We start from the raw sequence: 20,887 nt of genomic DNA, 5'->3' as shown, positions 1-20,887 counted from the left end.
TCTAAATTGGGGCAAGGCCAATTTTGATGGTATTAGACAGGAACTATCAAACGTTGTATGGGGAGGCTGTTAACAGGTAAAGGGACATCTGGTAAGTGGGAGGTTTTCAAAAGTAAGTTGATGAGAGTTCAGGAAAATCACATTTCTGTTGGTGTGAAGGGCAATGCTGGCAGGAGTAAGGAACACTGGATGACTAGAGATATTGAGGCTATGGTCAAGAAAAAGAAGGAGGCATACATCAGGTCCAGACAGCTAGGATCAAGTAAATCCCTTGAAGAGTATCAGGGATGTTGAAGTAAACTTAAGAGGGAAATTAGAAAGGTACAAAGGTGATATGAGATAGCTTTGACAGATAAGGTTAGGGAGAATCCAAAGAGATTCTACAAGTTATAAAGGGCATAAGAAAATAGGCCCTCCTAAAGATCAATGAGGCCATCTATGTGTGGAACCACAGCAGGCTAGTAAGATCCTAAACAAATATTTTAGGTCAGTATTTACTGTAGAGAAAGACATGGAAGCTAAGGAACTCCGGGAAATAAATAGTGATGTCTTGAAAAGAGTCAACATTACAGAAGAGGAGACAACAAGGTGCAGAGCTGGATGAACACAGCAGGCCAAGCAGCATCATAGGAGCAGTGATGCTGCTTGGCCTGTTGTGTTCTCCTATGATGCTGCTTGGCCTGCTGTGTTCTCCTATGATGCTGCTTGGCCTGCTGTGTTCATCCAGCTTTGCACCTTGTTGTCTCAGATTTTCCAGCATCTGCAATTCCTACTATCTCTGATTACAGAAGAAGAGGTGCTTGAGGTCTTAAAACCCATAAAGATAGATAAATCCCCAGGACCTGATCAGGTGTATATCAGGACATAATGGGAAGCTAGGGAAGAAGTTGTGGGGCCTCTAGCAAAGATATTTGCATCATCGACAGCCACGGATGTGGTGCCAGAAGACTGGAGGGTAGCTAATGTTGTGCCATTATTTAAGTAAGGCTGCAAGGAAAGGCCAGAGAATTACAAACTGGTGAGCCTAAAGTCAGTGGCTGGTAAGTTGTTGGAGGGGATTCTGAGAGACAGGATCCAAATGCATTTGGAAAGACTACGATTTAATAGGAATAGACAACATGGCTTTGTGTGTGGGAAATTGTGTCTCACAAACTTTATTGAGTGTTTTGAAGAAGTGACCAAGAAGATAGATGAAGACAGGCCTTTGATAAGATTCTGTGTGGTACACTGGTTAGTAAGATTGGATCACGTGGGATCCAGGGAGAGCTAGCTAACTGGATACAAAATTGGCTTGATGGTAGGAGGCAGAGGGTGGTAATGGAGGATTATTATTCAGACTGGATGCCTAAACCAGTGGTATGCCACAAGGATCAGTGCTGGCTTCACTGTTGTTCGTCATTAACACAAATGATTTGGATGAGAATATAGGAGGAATAGTTAGTAAGCTTGCAGATGACATCAAAAGTAGTGGTATAGTGGACAGTGAAGTACCTTATCTAAGAATACAACAGGATCTTGACCAACTGGGCCAGCGGACCAAGGAAGGGCAGATGGAGTTTAATTTAGATAAATGTGATATGTTGCATTTCAGTAAGACAAACCAGGCCAGGACTTACACAGATAATGGTGGGGGCCTGGGAAACTCTGTCGAACAGAGAGACCTAAGTGTGCAAATACATAGTTACTTGAAAGTGGTATCTCAGGTGGACAAGGTGGTGAACAAGGCATTTGGCACGCTGCCTTCATCGGGTCAGTGCATTGAGTACAGGAGTTGGACATTATGTTACAGCTGTACAAGACATTGGTAATACCACATTTGGAGTATTGCTTACAATTCTGGTTGGCCCTCTACAGGCAAGGTGTTATTAAACAGGAAAGGGTGAAAAAAAAGTTTACAAGGATGTTACTGAGACTGGAGGGTTTAAGTTACACGGAGAGGCTGGATAGACTGGGACTTTTTTTCCCAGGAGCATAAGAGGCTGAGAGGTGACCTAAGAGAGGTTTATAAAATCATGATGGGCAAAGATAAGGTGAATAGCTAAGGTCTTTTCCCCAGGGCAGAGGAGTTCAAAACTAGACAGCATAGGTTTAAGGTGAGAGGGGAAAGATTTAAAAAGGGCCTGAGAGACAACTTTTTCACACAGAGGGTAGTTTGTATGTGGAACGTGCTGTCAGAGGAAGTGGTATTGGCGGTATAATTACAACATTTGAAAAAGACATATGGATAGGTACGTGGATAGTAAATGTTTAGAGGAATATGGGCCAAACGCAGGCAAATGGGACTAGTTCAGTTTTGGAAACCTGGTCATCATGGACAATTTGGGCTGCAAGAGGACTGTTTCTGTATTGTATGACTCTATCACTGTATGAGAGACTGCAGGTTGTTGTGGTAGGGGATATTTAGGTGTGCTTGAAATGGTATACATGAAATCACAGAATGTTAACATTCAGGTATAGTAAGGTTGGTCATTGTTGTAAAGATGTGGAGGTGTTAGCATTGGACCAGGGTGGATTGTTGCGCACTGTCCATTCATCTGTTATCTAAGCTAACACTTCAGGGGTCAAGGGCATTCAGCCTCCAATCTTTGGGTAAACATCCTCCAAGGTGGCCTTAGAGATACACAACAATCCAAGATTGCCAAGCAGAAACTGATAACCAAGTTCTGTACCAATGAAGGTGACCTCAACTGTAATGCTTAGCAGGTCTGGCAGCATCTGTGAAGGAAAAAACAGAGTTAACATTTCAGGTCCAGTGTGGGTCAGAACAGAGGAAGGGTCACCGGACCCGAAACATTAACTCTGTTTTTTACTTCACAGATGCTGCCAGACCTGCTGAGCTTTTCCAGCAACTTTGTTTTTGTTCCTGATTTACAGCATCTGCTGTTCTTTCAGTTTTTACCTCAACCGTAATCTTGGGTTCATGTCACACTACATGTGACCCCACCACACTGTTCTTTAAACTCTTCCCTACTGTCCTGTTTTGACCCATCACCTTGATAACTTGTAATGATCGCTCTACCTTAATTATTTGTATAGTTTTGGATTACTTATACTTCGGTTAGACCCTCAGCATATGACTGTTATACCTATCATGTTATTCCAGTCATTTAGTTTGTCTCCAGCACCACCTTATTTTTATTTTTTTTTAATTATCTCTCTGCCTTAATTAATCGGATCATAGGTCATCCCTTCACTTGTTCTTCAGCTGTTGACACTTTACTCACCATCTGACGCTCTTTATCACCTGTAGAGACCAATTATTTGGACTATTGACACTCCATTCACACCATTTGTATGACCTTATAGTCTGTGCCTGGGTGCTCTCTTCACCATCTGATGAAGGGTCAGTCCTCCGAAAGCTTGTGATTTCAAATAAACCTGTTGGACTACAACCTGGTGTCATGTGACTTTTAAATTTGTTGCAAGGGGGAATGGTGCATATAAGAAAGGAGATCTTACAACTTAAGGTACTTGCAGGTCAGACCATGCCAAAAACACGGTGTACAGTTTTGGTCTCCTTGTTTAACAGGTAATATACTTGCAATGTATTCAGACAAGGTTCACAGGATTGTTTCCTGAGATGAAGGTATTTGTCCATTGATGAATTCTTGAGTAGGCTGGGCCTATACTCGTTGACTGTTAGAAAGATGAGAGGTGAGCTTATTGAAACCTATAAGATTCTGAAGGGCTTGACAGGTAAGCACCTAATGATGGAATCTAGAATTATGGGGCACTATTTCAAAGTAAGAGGTATTCCATTTAAGATGGAAATCAGCAAGATTTTTTTTCTCTCTCTGAGCTGTTAATCATTGGAGCTCACTATACCTGCAAGCAATGGAAACTGGATCATTGAATATATCCAAGGTCTGCTTCAGTAGATTTCTGATCTACGATGGAGTCAGTTATGCAGGGGAGGGGAGCAGGCGGGAAAGTGGAGTTAAAGGCCACAATCAGATCAGCAACATTCATGTTGTTGGGACAGGCTCGGGGAGCCAAATGTCTTACTCCTGCTTTTATTTCATATGATATGTTTTAGAACTGAAGCAAGGGAGGAAATCTGACTTGAGGGCTCCAAACATGGTGCTCAGGGAATCATGGGAAAGATTTAGGTGTCAACAGTAGATCAGGGCTTTAGTGAGGAAAGTGGTGTTGGAAAAAATAATTATCAATATTTCCCAAAGGGTATACTGAGCAGCCACGTCACTAGAATTATAAGGATACACACGAAGAAAATAATTGAGGAGTTAATGATACTGATTACACTTTTGTTCTTACACTTCAAAAACCAAAAGAACTGTGGATGCTGGAAATCCGAAACAGAAACAGAAATTGCTGGAAAATCTCAACAGGTCTGGCAGCATTTGTGGAGAGAAATCAGAGTTAACATTTCAGATCCAGTGACCCTTCCTCAGAACTGAGTTCTGAAGTTCTTAGTTCTGAAGAAGGGTCATGGGACTTGAAACATTAGCTGACTTCTCTCCAAAGTTGCTACCAGACCTGCTTAGATTTTCCAGCAATTTTGGTTTTTGTTTCTTATGCTTCAAGAGAGGTAAGAGCCCATCACTAAGCCAATTTTACGGTCAATATCACGGTGAAGCGAATGGCATCACCGTTATTTATAAATAAATAGTGCATCAAATTTGGACCAAAATGCCATTCGCCTCACAGTGATGTTGACTGTAAAATTGCCTCAGTGATGGGCTCTTACCTCTCTTGAAGCATAAGAAACAAACCTGTAGTTGGTGATCTGAAGTTAAACTTTAAACTTCAAAAATTCAGGGTGCATTACTCAACCATTAACTTTATGAAAAGGAATCGATCTCACTGATTATCACACTAATAAAAAGTATTAAATGGTGTAAATTTGCTGTATTTGCATCACACTAAACTTGCTACAGAAAGTTAAGTCTTATTATTTCAAGTGTTAGAACTCCTTTAACAATGTGTTGATGACTCCCAATCAATCTCTGATACTGAAAATTAAGTCAGAAGTCACACAACTCTAGGTTATAATCCAACAGGTTTATTTAAAATCACAAACTTTTGAAGCTCTGCTCCTTCATCAGGTGAAGTGAAGGGAAACACACAGGCACAAAATATATAGGCAGAGATATAATGGCAAGCTAATTAAAGGTGATTAAAAGTGACAATAGATAAGTACACATAGTATGAGTGAAGTATTAATAGGCTGAATAACAATTGATTATTTGATTATTTGTAATTATGTCTCTGTGTTTTAATTAATCAGTTCACCAGTCATCCCTTCACTTGTTTTTCAGCTGTTGACACTTTACTCACACCGTTTAATACTTTTAATCATCTGCAAAGACTTGCTATTCAGCCTGTTGACACTCTAGTCACACTATTTGTACTTATCTGTTGACACTTAATTACCCAAATAATCTTGTTATTATCTCTCTGCTTATGTATTCTGTGCCTGCGTATTTCCCTCCACTTCATCTGACGAAGGAGGAGTGCTCCAAAAGCTTGTGATTTTAAATAAAGCTGTTGGACTAGAATTTGGTGCCTTGTGACTTCTGACTTTGTCAACCCCAGACCAACACCAGCATCTCCACATCACTGAAAATTAACTATAACAAATTTGAAGATTCATTCCTCAATACTAATGCTGGATACTTTTTTCTTTAAAAACAGTTTTGCTCTTTGTGATTTTTATTTTCTTTCGCTCTTAATCCAATCCTTCTTTCCTTCTCTTTATTTTTGTCTGTGTCTGTGATTTAACATTGAGTTCAGTTACTTGAATTCACACTTCCTTCTGAATCCTTGTTGCTAATTTCACAATCCTTCAATCAGAATGATTCCGAAGATATATGGTTGGTGTTTTTCACTCAGATCCCAGATGCTGTTTTTCTTGTGGTAATGTTATCAGTTCACATGTTTAGCAACTTAGCAGACAAAAAATGTTTTTATAAAGCTTAAAGCTGCTATTAAATACCCTGCCAAAGCAAATCTGGGTGATTGTTTACTCAAGAACTATTCAATGCAGCTTAATTTGTCAAGTAATCTCAAACTCTATGTGATCTGTACTGCAAATATCATGAAAAACCAGCCCTGGTATTCAGATGTAATTTATATTATTTCATTTCCAAAAATTTTCACATTGAAATCTATTTACAATAAACTACAATATTGACTTTTCTCTCTCTTTTTGAGAAATGTTTGTATTTGCAGTATTATACTCAATCCCATTAGCAACACTGTTGTGTTTGAGCTGGTAGGGTTAACAGAATGGGCAAATCCAAACCAGTAAGAAATAAGGTATGGATTTAAACAATTGACAAATATTTCTTTCTCCTTTCCAGCACCAAGACACAATAACCTGGATAATTGTTGGAAGTAACATTAATAGATAGGCACTTAATGTATTCATTTGACATTCTGTTGTCTGGTATTTCTGTGAAGGCATTGACCTATTTAAAGTAAATGGGTTAATGTCTGCAATAAAACTGGAAATGGGATATATATCTAACCAAGGGTGTATGTATGTGGTCTGTTCCCAGGCCTTGAAGTGCCAACATGAAGTTTAACAGTGTCAAAGGTTAATCTGATACCCCTATCCATAGTTATATTAGTTAAATTAGAAAGACATCACTTGTATTTTCCACACTTTAGGACACAAAACAATTAATAAAAACTGTAATATAGCCAAGTAAACATACAGCGTGCACTTTGGTTGAGATGTTAAATTGAAGCCCCTGCCTGCCCTCCCAGGTATACGTTAAAGATTTCACAACACTATTTAAAAGGAGCGATGGGAATTCTTCCAGAGCTTGGAACATTATTTACACCTCCAAAAATGTCATTCCAAAATGTTACAGAGTTATTTATCACTTTGCTGTTTGTGGAGCCTGTGTCCATACAGAATGTCATGTGTCTTGTGATTTCAAATAAACTTGTTGGACTACAACCTAGTGTCATGTGACTTTTAAATTTGTTGCAAGGGGGAATGGTGCATATAAGAAAGGAGATCTTACAACTTAAGGCATTTGCAGGTCAGACCACACCAAAAACATGATGTACAGTTTTGGTCTCCTTGTTTAACGGGTAATATACTTGCTACGTTACAACAGCAACTACATTTTATAAGTACTTAAAAAAAAAGTATTTTGGGACATCCAGAGGGCATGAAAGGCATTGCATTAATGCAAGTTTATTTTTCCTTTAGCCAGCTGAATTAATTGAGAGAGAGAGAAAGAGAGAAACATGGTCCTAGTGAGTTTAGCAGCCTTAAAAGTGATTAAGCCTGCAGAACTGGATAAGATGTGTCCCAGGCATAGGAGGAGATATCCAGTAGATATCCAGTAGATGGCAGTAAATTTCAAACCCTCTCTGGCCACAGCTGAGGAACCAGAGGACTGGAGGAGGCTAAAGTTGTCTCGTAATTTCAAAAAGGAGAAAAGAATAGACCAGGAAATTGCAGGCCAGTCAGTCTAGGCTTGGTGCTCAGTAAGTTATGAGAAGACATTCTGAGGAACAAATATTTCCACATTTGGAGAGATATAGATTTATCATGGATAGCATGGATTTATTAAGGAAAAGTCATGTCTGACGAATTTGATCAATTTTTTTGAGACAATAACCCCTAAGAGTAAATTATGGTAAAGTATTTGATTTGGTTTCCATGGATTTTAGCAAAGCTTTTGATAAAGTCACTCATGGCAGACTGGTCAAGAAAGTAAGAGCCGATGGGATCCTTGGAAAAATTGCACGTCGGATTGGAAATTGGCTGAGATGATAATGACTGGAAGTCTGTTTCCAGCGCAGTTCTGTAGGGTTTGGTACTGGATGCCTTCCTGTTTGTGGTACACAGTAATGATTTGGATTTAGAGGGTATCATCAAGATGTTTGAAGATGTCACAAAAATTGGTAGGGTGGTAAATAATGAGGATGGTAGCCATAGCATGACAAATCAGGTGGATCATAAATGACTGACCAGCCAGGTGGACCATTGGGAACTGGAATTCAAAATGGAAGAATCTGAAGTAATGCACTTGGAGAAGACTAACAAGGCAAAGGGTCACACTGTGAATGATAGGACCCTGGAAAGTGCTGACGATCAGATCTCTTTGGTGTGCACATTCACGGATCCCTGAAGGGAGCAGGGATGGTAGATAAGGTGGTTAAGCAGGCATAGAGGATACTGGCCTTTATTAGCTTAGGCATGGAATACAAGAGCAAAGGGGTTATGCTGGAAGTTTTATAAAAACACTGATTAGACCACAATATAGGAAGGATGTAATTACAGTAAAGTAAGGGCAGAGGAGATTTACCATGATAGTGCCTAGTCTGGAGGGTCCATGGTATGAAGTAAGATTGGATAGTAAGCTTTTCTGAAGAAGTGTCTAGACCCGAAACATCAGCTTTCCTGCTCCTCTGATGCTGCTTGGCCTGTTGTGTTCATCCAGCTCTACACCTTGGTATCTCAGATTGGATAGACTGTTTGTTTCCCATGAGGCATCAAAGGTGAGAGAAGAACTGATAGATGTGTATAAGATTACTAGGCACATAGATAGGGTAGATCAGAAAACACATTTTCTATTAGTACAGAGGTCAGTAACTCGGGACATAGATTTAATGCAAAAGTTAGAAGGTTAAGAGACAGTTGATAATTTTCTTTCACCTGGATGGTGGTAGATGTCTAGAATTTACCATCTGAAAGTGTGGTTGAGTTAGGAACTCTTGTAATAGTTAAGCAGTATTTAGATATTTATTTGCATTGCCATAATCTCCTGTGCTATGGGCCAAAAGCTGAAAAATAGAATCAGATCTTATTGACCAGTCTGGAACTTATGGACTGAATGCCCTCCTTTTATGCTGTAAATATCTTATTAATCTGAGTCAATTTGGTTTGAATTTTCTCACCCATGGAATTAAGAATTAGTGCCATTTACAGCAGAGTTAACATTGCAGAATACATACATATTTACTGCTCCCAACAATCTGAGTAGTTATATTCAAAGAGAATGCTTCTTCCAAGTCCTGTGCCAGAGAAATAACATAACAAGGAAAACCATACAGGCAAATATGTATGTTACAGAGTACTTTGTTGAAAATAATTTTCACTCCACACACAGAAAGATTCTATAAATGCAACATGGTTTAATATATAAAATCCCAGAAAACTGCTACATAATATTGTTCAATCCATTTATAATTGAACCTAACAGGTACGTGTGAATTTCATTAAAGTACACAGTTGCTTTCCATGCACACTTAAAAATTTCTCTCATTGAATTGGCATTTACATAGCATGTTCTAATGAAAGCAATTTACTTTCAACTTTATATTACAACGTAACAGTCTGCACATTGTAAAACATGATAGAGTCATCCATGCGCCTTGCAATGAAGGCCTTATTTATACTATGACAGACCTTGATTTCCATAGATATCACAGTATGTTTAGATGTATGCAATTTTTGAATTGTCTCAAATTAATGAAGGAGAGGAGCATGTTCTTGTAGGATAGCTATAAAGAATTGCAGTGTTACATACTGTACAGTGACTATTATGACTAAATGTTCTGTTCTATTAGCTTTATTTAAGTATATTGTTCAGTTAATTACTACACATTTGATAGAAGTGTAAAGGCCTTTCTCTGTGATTCTAACTGGCATGGCAATATTATCACATTGGTCCAAATAACAATACCTGTACTGACAGATTCCTAGTGATCTCAGGACTAACTGTGTAAGGTGCAAAATCTGCAATAATGTACTTTCCTTCAACCTAGAAGATATTTTCACATTTATTTATTTGCCCAACTCATTGTCTGCATACTCTTCCATCTCAACATCTGAATCAAAAAGTGAATGGCCTGTATAATCAGTGTCCGGAGTCTGGGAATAGGAAACACTGTTCTCAGTTACTTCTTCATCAAAAGTTTCTGTGCGAGAGTACAAGCTGAAGTCTTGTAGTGGTGTGGGAGTCAAACTGTCTTCACTAGACATATCTTCATTGTCATATGAAGCATCATCACTCTCTTCAATCCATTCAGGCCAGAACTTCCTTTTAATCCTCTCACAGTACATGGCAAGGTTAACCAGCTCATCTGAAAAAAAAAATCAGAAAGATGACATACAATTACCCTGCATCTTTGAGTATGCTGTGTTTCAGAACAACTTCTCAAAAGAATTTCAATATTAGGTTTTCTAGAATAACTTGATCTCCAAGTATGGCAACAAGTAGTCACCCAGGAAAAGGATAGGGAGGATAGTGAGGTTTATGTGGAGCATGCTAATGTTCTAGGGCATTTTCAGATCAGAAAAACTGGTGTTGGATCTCCTAAAGAGCATTAGGGTGGACAAGTTCCCAAGGCCCGATGGTATCCATCCCAGGTTATTTAGAGAGGTGAGAGAGGAGATTGCTGGGGTCTTGATCAAGATATTTGTATCCTCACCAGCCACTGGAGAGGTCCCAGAGGCCTGGCAAGTAGCTAATGTTGCTCCTCTTTTCAAAAAGGGAACCAGGAATAAAGCAGGAAATCTACATCAGTGGTTGGGAAGCTACTGGAGAGAATTCTTAGGGATAGGATTTACATGCATTTGGAAAAGCATGGCCTAATTAGAGATAGTCAGCATGCTTTGTGCAGTGCAGGTCATGTCTTACTAATTTGATTGAATTTTGAGGTGACAAAGGTGATCGATGAGGGTAGAGCAGTGGGTGTTTTTTACATGGATTTTAGTAAGGCTTTCAACAAGGTCCCTCATGCTAGACTCATCCAGAAGATTAAGATGCTTGGGATCCATGGTGACTTGGCCACTTGGATTCAGAATTGGCTTGGCCATAGAAGAGAGAGCGTAGTGGTAGAAGGGTGTTTTTCAGGCTGGAGATCCGTGATTAGTGGTGTTCCGCAGGAATCCATACTGGGACCTCTGCTGTTTGTGATATATATAATGACTTGGATAAAAATGTAAATGGGTGGGTTAGTAAATTTGCAGATTATACAAAGATCGGTGGAGTTGTGGATAGTGTAGAAGGTTGTCAAAGGATACAGCGGGATATAGATCAGTTGCAGATATGAACGGAAAAATGACAGATGGAGTTTAATCCGGGTAAGCGTGGGGTGTTGCATTTTAGGAGATCAAATGTTGAGGAAAGATATACAGTTAATGGCAGAACACTGAAAAGCATTGATGTACAGAGGGACCTTGGGATTCAAGTCCACAGCACCCTGCAAGTGGCCACGCAAGTAGTTAGGGTAGTAAAGGCATATGGCATGCTTGCCTTTATTGGTCAGGGAATTGAGTACAAGAGTCAGGATGTTATGTTGCAGCTCTATAAGATTTTTATTAGGCCACACTTAGAATATTGTGTTCAATTCTGGTTGCCACATTACAGGAAGGTCATGGAGGCTTTGGAGAGGATGCAGAAGAGGTTTACCAGGATGCTACCTGGATTAGAGGGAAACAGCTATAAAGTGAGGCTAGAAAAACGCAGGTTGTTTTGTCTTGAACGGCAGAGGCTGAGGGCAGACTTGAAAGAAGTCGATAAAATTATGAGATGCATAGATAGGGTCAACGGTCAGAATAATTTTCCCCAGAGTTGAAATGTCTAAATACTAGGGGGCACGTATTTAAGGTTAGAGGGGGCAAGTTCAAAGGAGATGTGAGGGGCAGATCTTTTACAGAGAGAGTTAGGAGTCTGGAATGCACTGCCAGGGGTGATGGTGAGGCAGATACAACAAGGGACTTTTAGATAAGGACACAAATATGCAAGGAATGCAGGGATATGGACTAAGGGCAGGCAGAAGAGATTAGTTTCATTTGGCATCATGTTTGGCACAATATCATGGGCCAAAGGGCCCGTTCCTGTGCTGTAAAGTTCTATGTAAGTAAATTTTGACCTAGACGAGAGCACTGGTTCTATTTTCATGAACTCCGAATCAATCCAATCAATATCCAATTTTGTGGGCTTATCATATGAGAAACAGTTGAGAACTCTGGGTCTGTACTTGGAGTTTAGAAGGATGATGAGGGATCTCACTGAAACTTAGAGAACACTCAGATGCCTGGATAGACTGGACATGGAGAAGCTGTTTCCACTATGAGACTAAGGCCTGAGGGCAGAGCCTCAAAGAGAAAGGGCAACCCTTTAGAATTGAGATGAGGAGGACTTTTTTTCAGCTAGAGGACAGTTAATCTGTGGAACTCGTCGCCCCACAAAGCTGTGGAGGCCAGGTTATTGAACATATTTAAGACAAAGACAGATTCTTGATTAGTAAGGGGTTCAAAGGTTATGGAGAGAAAGCAGTAGCATCAGATTGAGAAACATATCAGCCATGATCAAATAGTGGAGTAGACACGACAGGGTGAATCACCTCATTCTATTCCTATATCTTGTGGTCTTATGGTGTATGGTGAAAATCCCTGTTGGCTCGAAAAATTTCACCAGACTAGAAATAATGACTATTTCCAGACATTCTCAAGATCCAGGCTCAGATTATGTCAGAAACCCTGGTTACCTCTATATTGAGGGAGTCAGTTGACTGGATGGTTTGTTTGCAATGGAGTTCCTACACCGGCTGAGGTTACCATGAAGGTCTCATCTTTTCAACCTTGTCCCTCGTGAGAGACATGTTGACTCTCAGGTTAAAATGACCACCACCAGTCACCTCTCTCCAATGCATGAGGAGCCCTCTATGGTCCTCGAACTGTGATGGCTTATGAATATATGATAAAAATCACTTCTAGTCATTTGCCAGAATTTTCTGATCAATTAAAAAACAACAACTTTGTATCAATAAATCTGAATGATGAAAGCTGCTACGTAAGGTTTATCCTTATCTTATGAACATATTACACGTGCCACATACTGGGAATAATTGTGACACAGCCCATTTCAGGACACACTGAATTGGCACTGACTTCAATGGGATGAAAATTGGACAGGTTTTACAATGAGCTACAGTCCATTGTACAATCAATTAGAAACTATAACCCCTCTGAGTGGATCTCATCTTGTTTTGTCCTTGAAAAGCCATGAGCTAATTAAATGGTGTCAGTGGAATGCCAGCGAATCCTCACACATACTGAGCAAGGAGGATGAACGCTCTTGAGTTTGCAAGATGAGTTAATCCAAACCATTTAAAAGCACTTCCTTCACACAGCCCCCAAGCAGCTCGAGTGATGTGCAGGTGAGATATCTGTCATAATCCAGTGGCCCATAAAGCGAGGTCATCACTTGCAGATAATATAGGTGGGTTACCATATGTAAAAAAAACTGGTGAGCTAAAATTTTCAAACTTTGGAATAGATGACAATAATTTCAGATGTCCAGCCTTGGTTTCTAATATTACTCTCAACCTCATGTCTGATGGCAGTGGTGTAGAAATAGTTGTCCCATTAGCTTAAAAATCTTAAGAAATTAATTGTATGTTATAGAAATAGCTAGTTCTCTCTCTCATCTCCTTATCATGAAAGATTCTGTACTTACTTACCTGAGCAGACAGACACTGGGCATCACAGGCATTTTACCTTTGGTGAAGACGAGACTCCAGCAGAGGCCCTAATGCAAGACATTCCTCAGTCTGATAAAATGGAATTGTATTTCCCAAATGTAAACAAACCAAGTGAGGTCAACAGAATGTCCCGAGGTAGATTTATGCTAGCTTCAGCCTAATACCCTGGTTAACTTCAAGACAGTCAACAGCAGAATTATCCACTAGCAACAGAGTGCAGCATCACTCTGCTTCATTCATACATTCAATCAATCAGGGAACAATAAACTATTATCACCTGATGTATGAGTTGCATGTTTCTTCTATCTATTTAACTTGTGTAACGTATCGCAAGTGTTACTTCATAAATAAAGTGCTATAAATCACTTGTGATCATGACCTATCTTTTGTTAATCTCTGCCTCTTGGATCAAGTCTTACAGTGGGTTCAAGCTTCACTTCTTGAGCACATAATCTAATCTGGCATTTCAGTCCATCACTGAGAAAATGCTATACTGTTTGAGGTGCAGTTTTTCAGATGAGACATTAAACCAAGGCCTCACTTGCCTTTGCGAATAAAAGGACTATGGCATATTTAAAGAGTTTTCCAGGTGTCAGTATCTGTTCTTCAACTGTATCCTATGTGATGGAGATGCACTGGCCTAGTGGCATTATTGCTAGACTATTAATCTAAAGGTAATGTTCTAGGAACCTGGGTTTGAATCCTGCTGCAGCAGATGGTGGAATTTGAATTCAATTAAAATAAAATCTGGAATTAAGAATCAAATGATGACCATTGTTGATTGTTGTAAAAACTGAACTTGTTCGCCAATGGGAAGGAAACTGCTATCCTTACCTGGTCTGGTCTATGTGACGCCAGACCCACAGCGATGTGGTTGACTTTTAAACTCCCCTCTGGGCAATTAGAGATGGGCAATAAGTGTTGGACTAGCCTGTGATGCCCTCATCCCATGAATGATTTTTTTTTAAAAATGTTCCTCACATTACAATCATGTATGCATTTCAACAGCATTTGTTCAGCTGTAAAGTGGTTTAGAGCATGGTGAGATTGTGAAAGATGCCTTTTCAATAGATGTTTTTCCTTCTGTTGGCTGGACAAAAGCCAACGCCTGGTTTAATCCATGATGGAAGACTGCGCAGGCCTGCTTCCTCTTGTTACTCCACATGCGGAGTGGCCACCCTTAAGCTTTACAGAAGTAATTTTCTCTCTAATGAACAGAGAAGGCAATGGGCTGTTGTGGCTCTGTGTCATCTCTTGCTTCTTTCTAAGCATCTGTTAGCCTCTTAAAGGCTGTATTGAGGGGAACAGGCAAGGCACATCCAGGTGAAGGCAAACTGGATGACGAAAACTACCCGACAAAATTTGACTGCTGCCAAGCTAGATGTGATGCTAAAGTTAGTGCATGAGCTTTGATCTGTTCAACACATTAATATTGAATATCTCTGTTAGATCTTCTCATAACCTCCCTGCTCTAAAGAGAATAATCTTCTCTCTCTATTCTGACTAAAGTCTTTCATCCCTAATACAGCCTTGTAAAATTTCTCTGTACTTTCCTCCAGGATAGAGTTTTATTGCTTTAATTGAAGAGCAAACAGACCTGAAAATCTCTAATGGATCACTTATCAACCAACTCTGAACAGGGCTGATGGATGATTTTTATCCAGCACACATCTAAAAGCTGTGGTCAGGTGCTGGAGACGTTTGTACAGACGTGCAGCACTCTAAATCAGTGATGTAGTTTTGGGAGAAAACACTTGGTAACGTTTTAAATATGAGGGCTGTTTTGCATCTGAATCTGAAATCTGGTCTGAAGATTTTCGCCATTCCGCAACCAACAGCAACGTGAACTCATCAACAAGAAACTGACGACGGTTGCCTCAATCTATCCTTTTCATGTGGCCTCATGGTGGGGTATGGGTCATCCTATCTGTGTAGCAATGGGCAAGTGTGTTTGGGTTTAAGGGGGATATACTTTATTTAACATAACAGCTTAGTTGATGACTAGATGCTTGTAAAATGTGTTAACATGCTATTTTTGAGTCTATTAAGAAGACTGGTGAAAACCTTATGTCTAGTTAACAGTTACACTTTTAGTAAGGCACTTGATTTCCAGTGCACTCCAACAGCCAGGGTCTTGATGACTATCTTAATTGAAGCTGACCTTTCCTTATGCAGGCTTTGCATTGTTTATCAATTCTTTTAAATCTGTCCCCTTTTGTTTCACCAGTGGGAATACTTCATTTCCATCTACTCTGTCCAGACCACTCAATTTTGAATATGTCTAACAAATCTGATTTCAACTTTCTTTTTTGCACAGAGAACTCTCCAATCTAGCTTCATAACTCTCACTCCCCATTCCTGGAACCATTCTCATGAATCACTTCTGTTGTATTGTGACTCATGGTCAGTTACCTTGAAGCAACATACTCATGACATTATTACTACATCAGAGCATGTGACCTGTAGGTATAAAGATTTCAGACTCCATCTTAACTCAGACCATTTGAAACATGACATGCTATTAAAAGTACACTGCTCTTTTAAACACATAACCACCTATTAGCCCCGACACTTTGATATCCCTGCAAATGTAATGTTTGTACAATAATAGTTAGCTGTAATAAGTGTCTCATAGATTCTTCAATACCATATTACGCATGCCCAGTTTCTTTCATTACAGTGGATAACATAGGCATTGCAGCATCAGGTAAAATACTGTGCTCAAGGCAAAAATCACATACTTTCTTTTATCTCTCTAATGCCTTCACATCCTTCCTAAAATGGTTTGAAAGCAATATTCCAGCTGATTGACCTTATATTGACAGGAAATAGCAGACCCTGCCCATTATGGCCAAAGGTCAGGGATAGACCTGGGCACAACCCACAGGCACATAATTACCTTCAGGCCTTTAATTGGATTGAGGTGGAACTTCTACTCTAAAGAGAGGAAATCTTGCCTCTGACAGTTCCAATCAATCAACAGGAGCAGTGGAGAAAATGGCACCAGTAGGCCCGGGATACCATCTGGGCAAGACAGAGCTCATCAAAGAGATTTGGGACCAGGATCAATATGGCCATAGAGGGGTGTAGGGAAACATGGTGGGGGAAGGGGAATATCTGTTTTGTAAAATAAGAGGAAGGAAGGGACAAACATCCTCACGTTGCATTCTTGCTTTCGTCACAATTATATCCTTTCTTTCTGTGAGAATTATCCGGTTGCATACTGATGTTGGAATTAAAGTACTACCTTAAAAATACATAAAATAATCTTAATAATGCACATTATAAATCAAATCATTTATAAAATACATTAAATGGATGTGTCTGTACACCTTATGATTGCTACTAATATATTTCTTTTGTTTGACACTGTTTGGATCAACTTCAACTATTTTTTAATAGTGATCTTTGTAAATAATAGATTAGCACTGTCAGTCAGTTTACAAAAAGGACATGACTAAGAATGCTTTTGCTCCAGTGGTTTAAAGAGCTAAGATATTTTGACCAGAGCGCCACCTTATAGCCACACTGAGAATTTCATGATATAGATATTGCTTGCTATGACTTACCATTACCACTTGAGGTCACTTTCTTTTCAAAATACCAAAGGCTCCACTTTCAACATTAATGCGTTGGAATTTCTCACAAATTTTAACTGAAGCCCGTGATCAAAGTCCAGCTGATTTTCAATGCAAAAGATTGAGGAAATCTGGATGCAAATGATCTATGCTCATTTTTAGAGTATGTCAGAATTTCCCTGATCCTTAGAGTCAGAGAGTCATAGAGATATACAGAAGGAAAACAGACCTTTCAGTCCAACTCATCCATGCCAACCAGATATCCTAAATTAATCTATTCCCATTTTCCAGCATTTAACCCAAACCCCTCTAAACCCTTCCTATTCATATACCCATCCAGAAGACTTTTAATTGTAATTGTACCAGCCTCCACCACTTCCTATGGCAGTTCATTTCATACACAGACCATCCTCTGTGGGAAAAGTTATCCCTCAGGTCCCTTTTATATCTTTCCCCTCTCACCCTAAACCTATGCCCTCTAGTTTTGGACTCCTCTACTCTGGGGAAGAGACCCTTGGCTATTCATCCTATCTATGCCCCTCATGATTTTATAAACCTCTGTAAAAGGTCCCCCTCAGCCTCAGGCACTCCAGGGAAAATAACCCAGCCTATTCAACCTCTCCCTGTAGATCAGGCCCTCCAACCCTGGCAATGTTCTTGTAAATCTTTTCCTGATCCCTTTCAAGTTTTACAACATCTTTCCCGTAGCAGGGAGACCAGAATTGAATGCAGTATTCTAAAAGTGGCCTCACCAATGTCCTGAACAGCTGCAACATGACATCCCAACTCCTATACTCAAAGCACTGACCAATAAAAGCAAGCATACCAAATGCCTTCTTCACTACCCTGTCCTTTACAGTGATTCCATGAAACTGCTATGAGAATCTTCAGCAGCTTACAATCACACTGTTTTCCCATGCAAAAGCAAATTTCCTGAATTTATATCACTGCTGAAAAGGCTTTAAATTTACACCAATGATATCAGACACAACAGGGCCCAAAGTCATATTTCTGCTATTTAGTGTGACTATTTTTTAGATTTGGTTTCCTCGTCACTACGATCCTTGCCATGCAGTTTCTGTATCTTCTGAGGCATTTTTATGAAGCAAAAATTATTTATTTAAAAATGTAAAGAATTGTACAATCTCCTTAAAACAACCAGTTTGTAATGTGCATAAGTTATTTGGAAGACTTGAATGAAACTGAATTTATGGTGTCATGACATCAAGGTTATGGGCCTAGTGTAGGAAAATGGGACTACTGTAGGCAATGTTGTAATTTTGGTGATACACACTCCTTGGGCCAAAGTGCCTCTTCGGTAATGTATGATTGTATATGGTAGTTAAATTTGCCGAAAACTCCAAGGTAAGTAAAAAAGCAAGCAGTCATGAGGCAGAAAAGATCCTTTAAAGTGAGAAAGACAATTAAAATGTATCACAAATGTGTGCTTATATTTTGTAAAGAAAACTAATCTATTTTTCAAAATGAACACAAGGAATCAAACAAAATATCTCCCCAAAAAACCTACAAAGTTTCTCTTCTGGATTTAACTGCAGTCAAGGTAGATGATCAGATTATACTATACTATTGTCAATCATAAAGGATCATTAATCTATTCAAAAATTCCAAGACTGTCCATCAAACCTTCAAATGGTATGAAGACTCAATCTTTCTGTAGTGTTGAACACAGACAGAGGGACAACACAAGGAATTTGGGCATAACTGACTTTGCTTTGTGGACAATGATTTATAACTAATGACTAGCGTTTGGAGATTTTTTAAACTGGTTCTGATAAAATATGGCTGAGGACATGAGAGGAGGAACATCTGAACAGCATAAGAGACATCTTGAAACAGAAACTGCTTCTCAACAGGCAGACAGAGGAAGGCATCAAAATCGAAGAGAAAATCCAGCCAAAGGACTGCTGTACTGAATCAGGCTACAAAAAGCTCCACCCTGCAGTTCCATAAAAGTTAAATAATGGAGCCTTCACTGACTCCCAGACCTATTCTCCAGACTGTGTATACCAGAGAGTAATTTCCAACTGTTCAACTACAGAAATAATCTGCCGAATCGGACTTGGTTTCAACACATTCACTTTAGAAAGAACACCTTCAAGTGACCTGCACTTGCAACCATTATTTTTACCCTTACTTTAGATCATTATGTCTGTACTTTGGATAATAATTATTTGCGTAGGGGATGGAATTGACGGAAATGCAGTTCTAACATCACATGCTCAATATCCAGTGGGTCGGAAGAAATGATCTGGTTCAAATTCTATCATAACTGGTGGAAATTAAATCGAATTTAAAAATCTGAAATTGAAAGTTTGCCTGAGTAATAATGACCAGGAAGCTATCAATCTCATAAGTACCCGTCTGGTTCATGAATGTTCTTTAGGGAAGAAATCCACTGCCATATCCCATCAAACTACTCAATTCAAAGACAATTAGGGATAGGCCATAAATATTCACCTTCACAGTGATGCCCACATCCATGAAATGGGGTGGGTTTTCTACCAAATGAAAATTTTACCACTTTCTACTTAAGTAACTTTCATCAATACTTGTCTAATAAGCTAACCTTTAATCTTGTTTAAAGCATAAAGCTTTGCTGATGATTACTTTTAAAGTGAAAAAGATTACAATGATGCATTTGTATTCAAATTCTTGGTTCACAGACTTGGTATATAGTCATGACCAATATGTTGGCAAAAAATTTGCAGATGGAGTTCAATGGAGTTTAAGCACACCCCACCTTGCAGTCTCTCTCTCCCCGCTGCAGTATCCCTCTCTCCCACTCATTTGCAGTCTCCCCCTCGATTCTTGCAGCCACCTTCCCTATTGATCCCCTTGCAGATTCTCTTTCTCTCCCCCAACACTTTGCAATCTCCTTCTCGCCAAACCGTTGCAGCATCACTCTCTTCACTTTGTACCTTCCTTTGAACCCATACTCCTCCGGCTGTCGCACACTTAGCCCCAGCAGCCCTAGCCCCATGAACCCTAGCAAAAGTCTTCCAGGCTTACTTACTTATAATGTCACTCACTGCTTCTCCAATCACATCCTAGTTCTCCTGTCTTTACTTCTGATAGATTCAGTCGTGAGCCTATCAGGCCCAATCAGAGGAGAGAACCAACCTGTGACTGGAAGAGCAACTCCTCAAGTATTTTGCGCCTACACAAGCAGAGTCACATTTTATCTCACTGGTTGCCTCTATGATTGAATTTTCCAGGGAATTTGGGACAAATTCACCCAATCCCACCACTGACATTGTTCATTAAACTCTGATACAGAAGAACTTGCATATCCTGGTATGTGAGTTATAAACAGCTAGTTTGCACATAAAGCAATTGATTAGGAAGGCAATTGAAATGTTAGTGCATATTGCAAGGGGAAATGGAATCAGCTGGAAGTTTCTACTACAGATCTGTAGGCTTTTTGTGAGATGACATGGAGAGTACTGTGTATAGCTTTGGTCCCTTTACTTGATGGAAGATATAATCACAGAGAAGCCATATAGAGAAAGTTCACTTGACTCATTCCTCAATGAAGGAATAATCTTATGAAGAAACCTTACATCCATTGGAGTTTAGGTTTCTATCTCAGGCCTGCTGCAGTGCTCTAGCGAGGCTCAACGCAAGATGGAAGAACAACACCTCATCTTCCACTTGGAGACATTACAACCTTCAGGTCTCAACATCAGGTTTAACCATTTTAGAGGATGAACACCTCCTACCATGTCTATTACCCACCCCACACTCCAGGTCCCGTCATGACATGAGACAACAAGGTGCAGGGCTGGATGAACACAGCAGGCCAAGCAGCA

At 39.6% G+C, this 20,887-nt stretch overlaps 1 protein-coding gene across 1 annotated transcript in view; it reads right to left on the bottom strand.

Annotated features, from left to right (window-relative positions):
• Positions 1 to 9,100: 9,100 nt before the first annotated feature.
• faxcb (failed axon connections homolog, metaxin like GST domain containing b) overlaps positions 9,101 to 20,887 on the bottom strand; it is a 61,166-nt gene continuing 49,379 nt past the window's right edge. The window contains exon 6 of the mRNA XM_020527851.2: positions 9,101 to 10,071. Within this exon, the coding sequence (XP_020383440.2) occupies positions 9,773 to 10,071 (299 nt within the window). The 3' untranslated portion in view covers positions 9,101 to 9,772. The remainder of the gene's footprint in view (positions 10,072 to 20,887) is intronic.

The sequence above is a fragment of the Rhincodon typus genome, chromosome 5 (assembly GCF_021869965.1).
Source record: "Rhincodon typus isolate 14 chromosome 5, sRhiTyp1.1, whole genome shotgun sequence".
In the NCBI taxonomy this organism is placed as follows: Eukaryota; Metazoa; Chordata; class Chondrichthyes; order Orectolobiformes; family Rhincodontidae; genus Rhincodon; species Rhincodon typus.
This window is presented reverse-complemented; position numbering and strand designations above follow the sequence as displayed.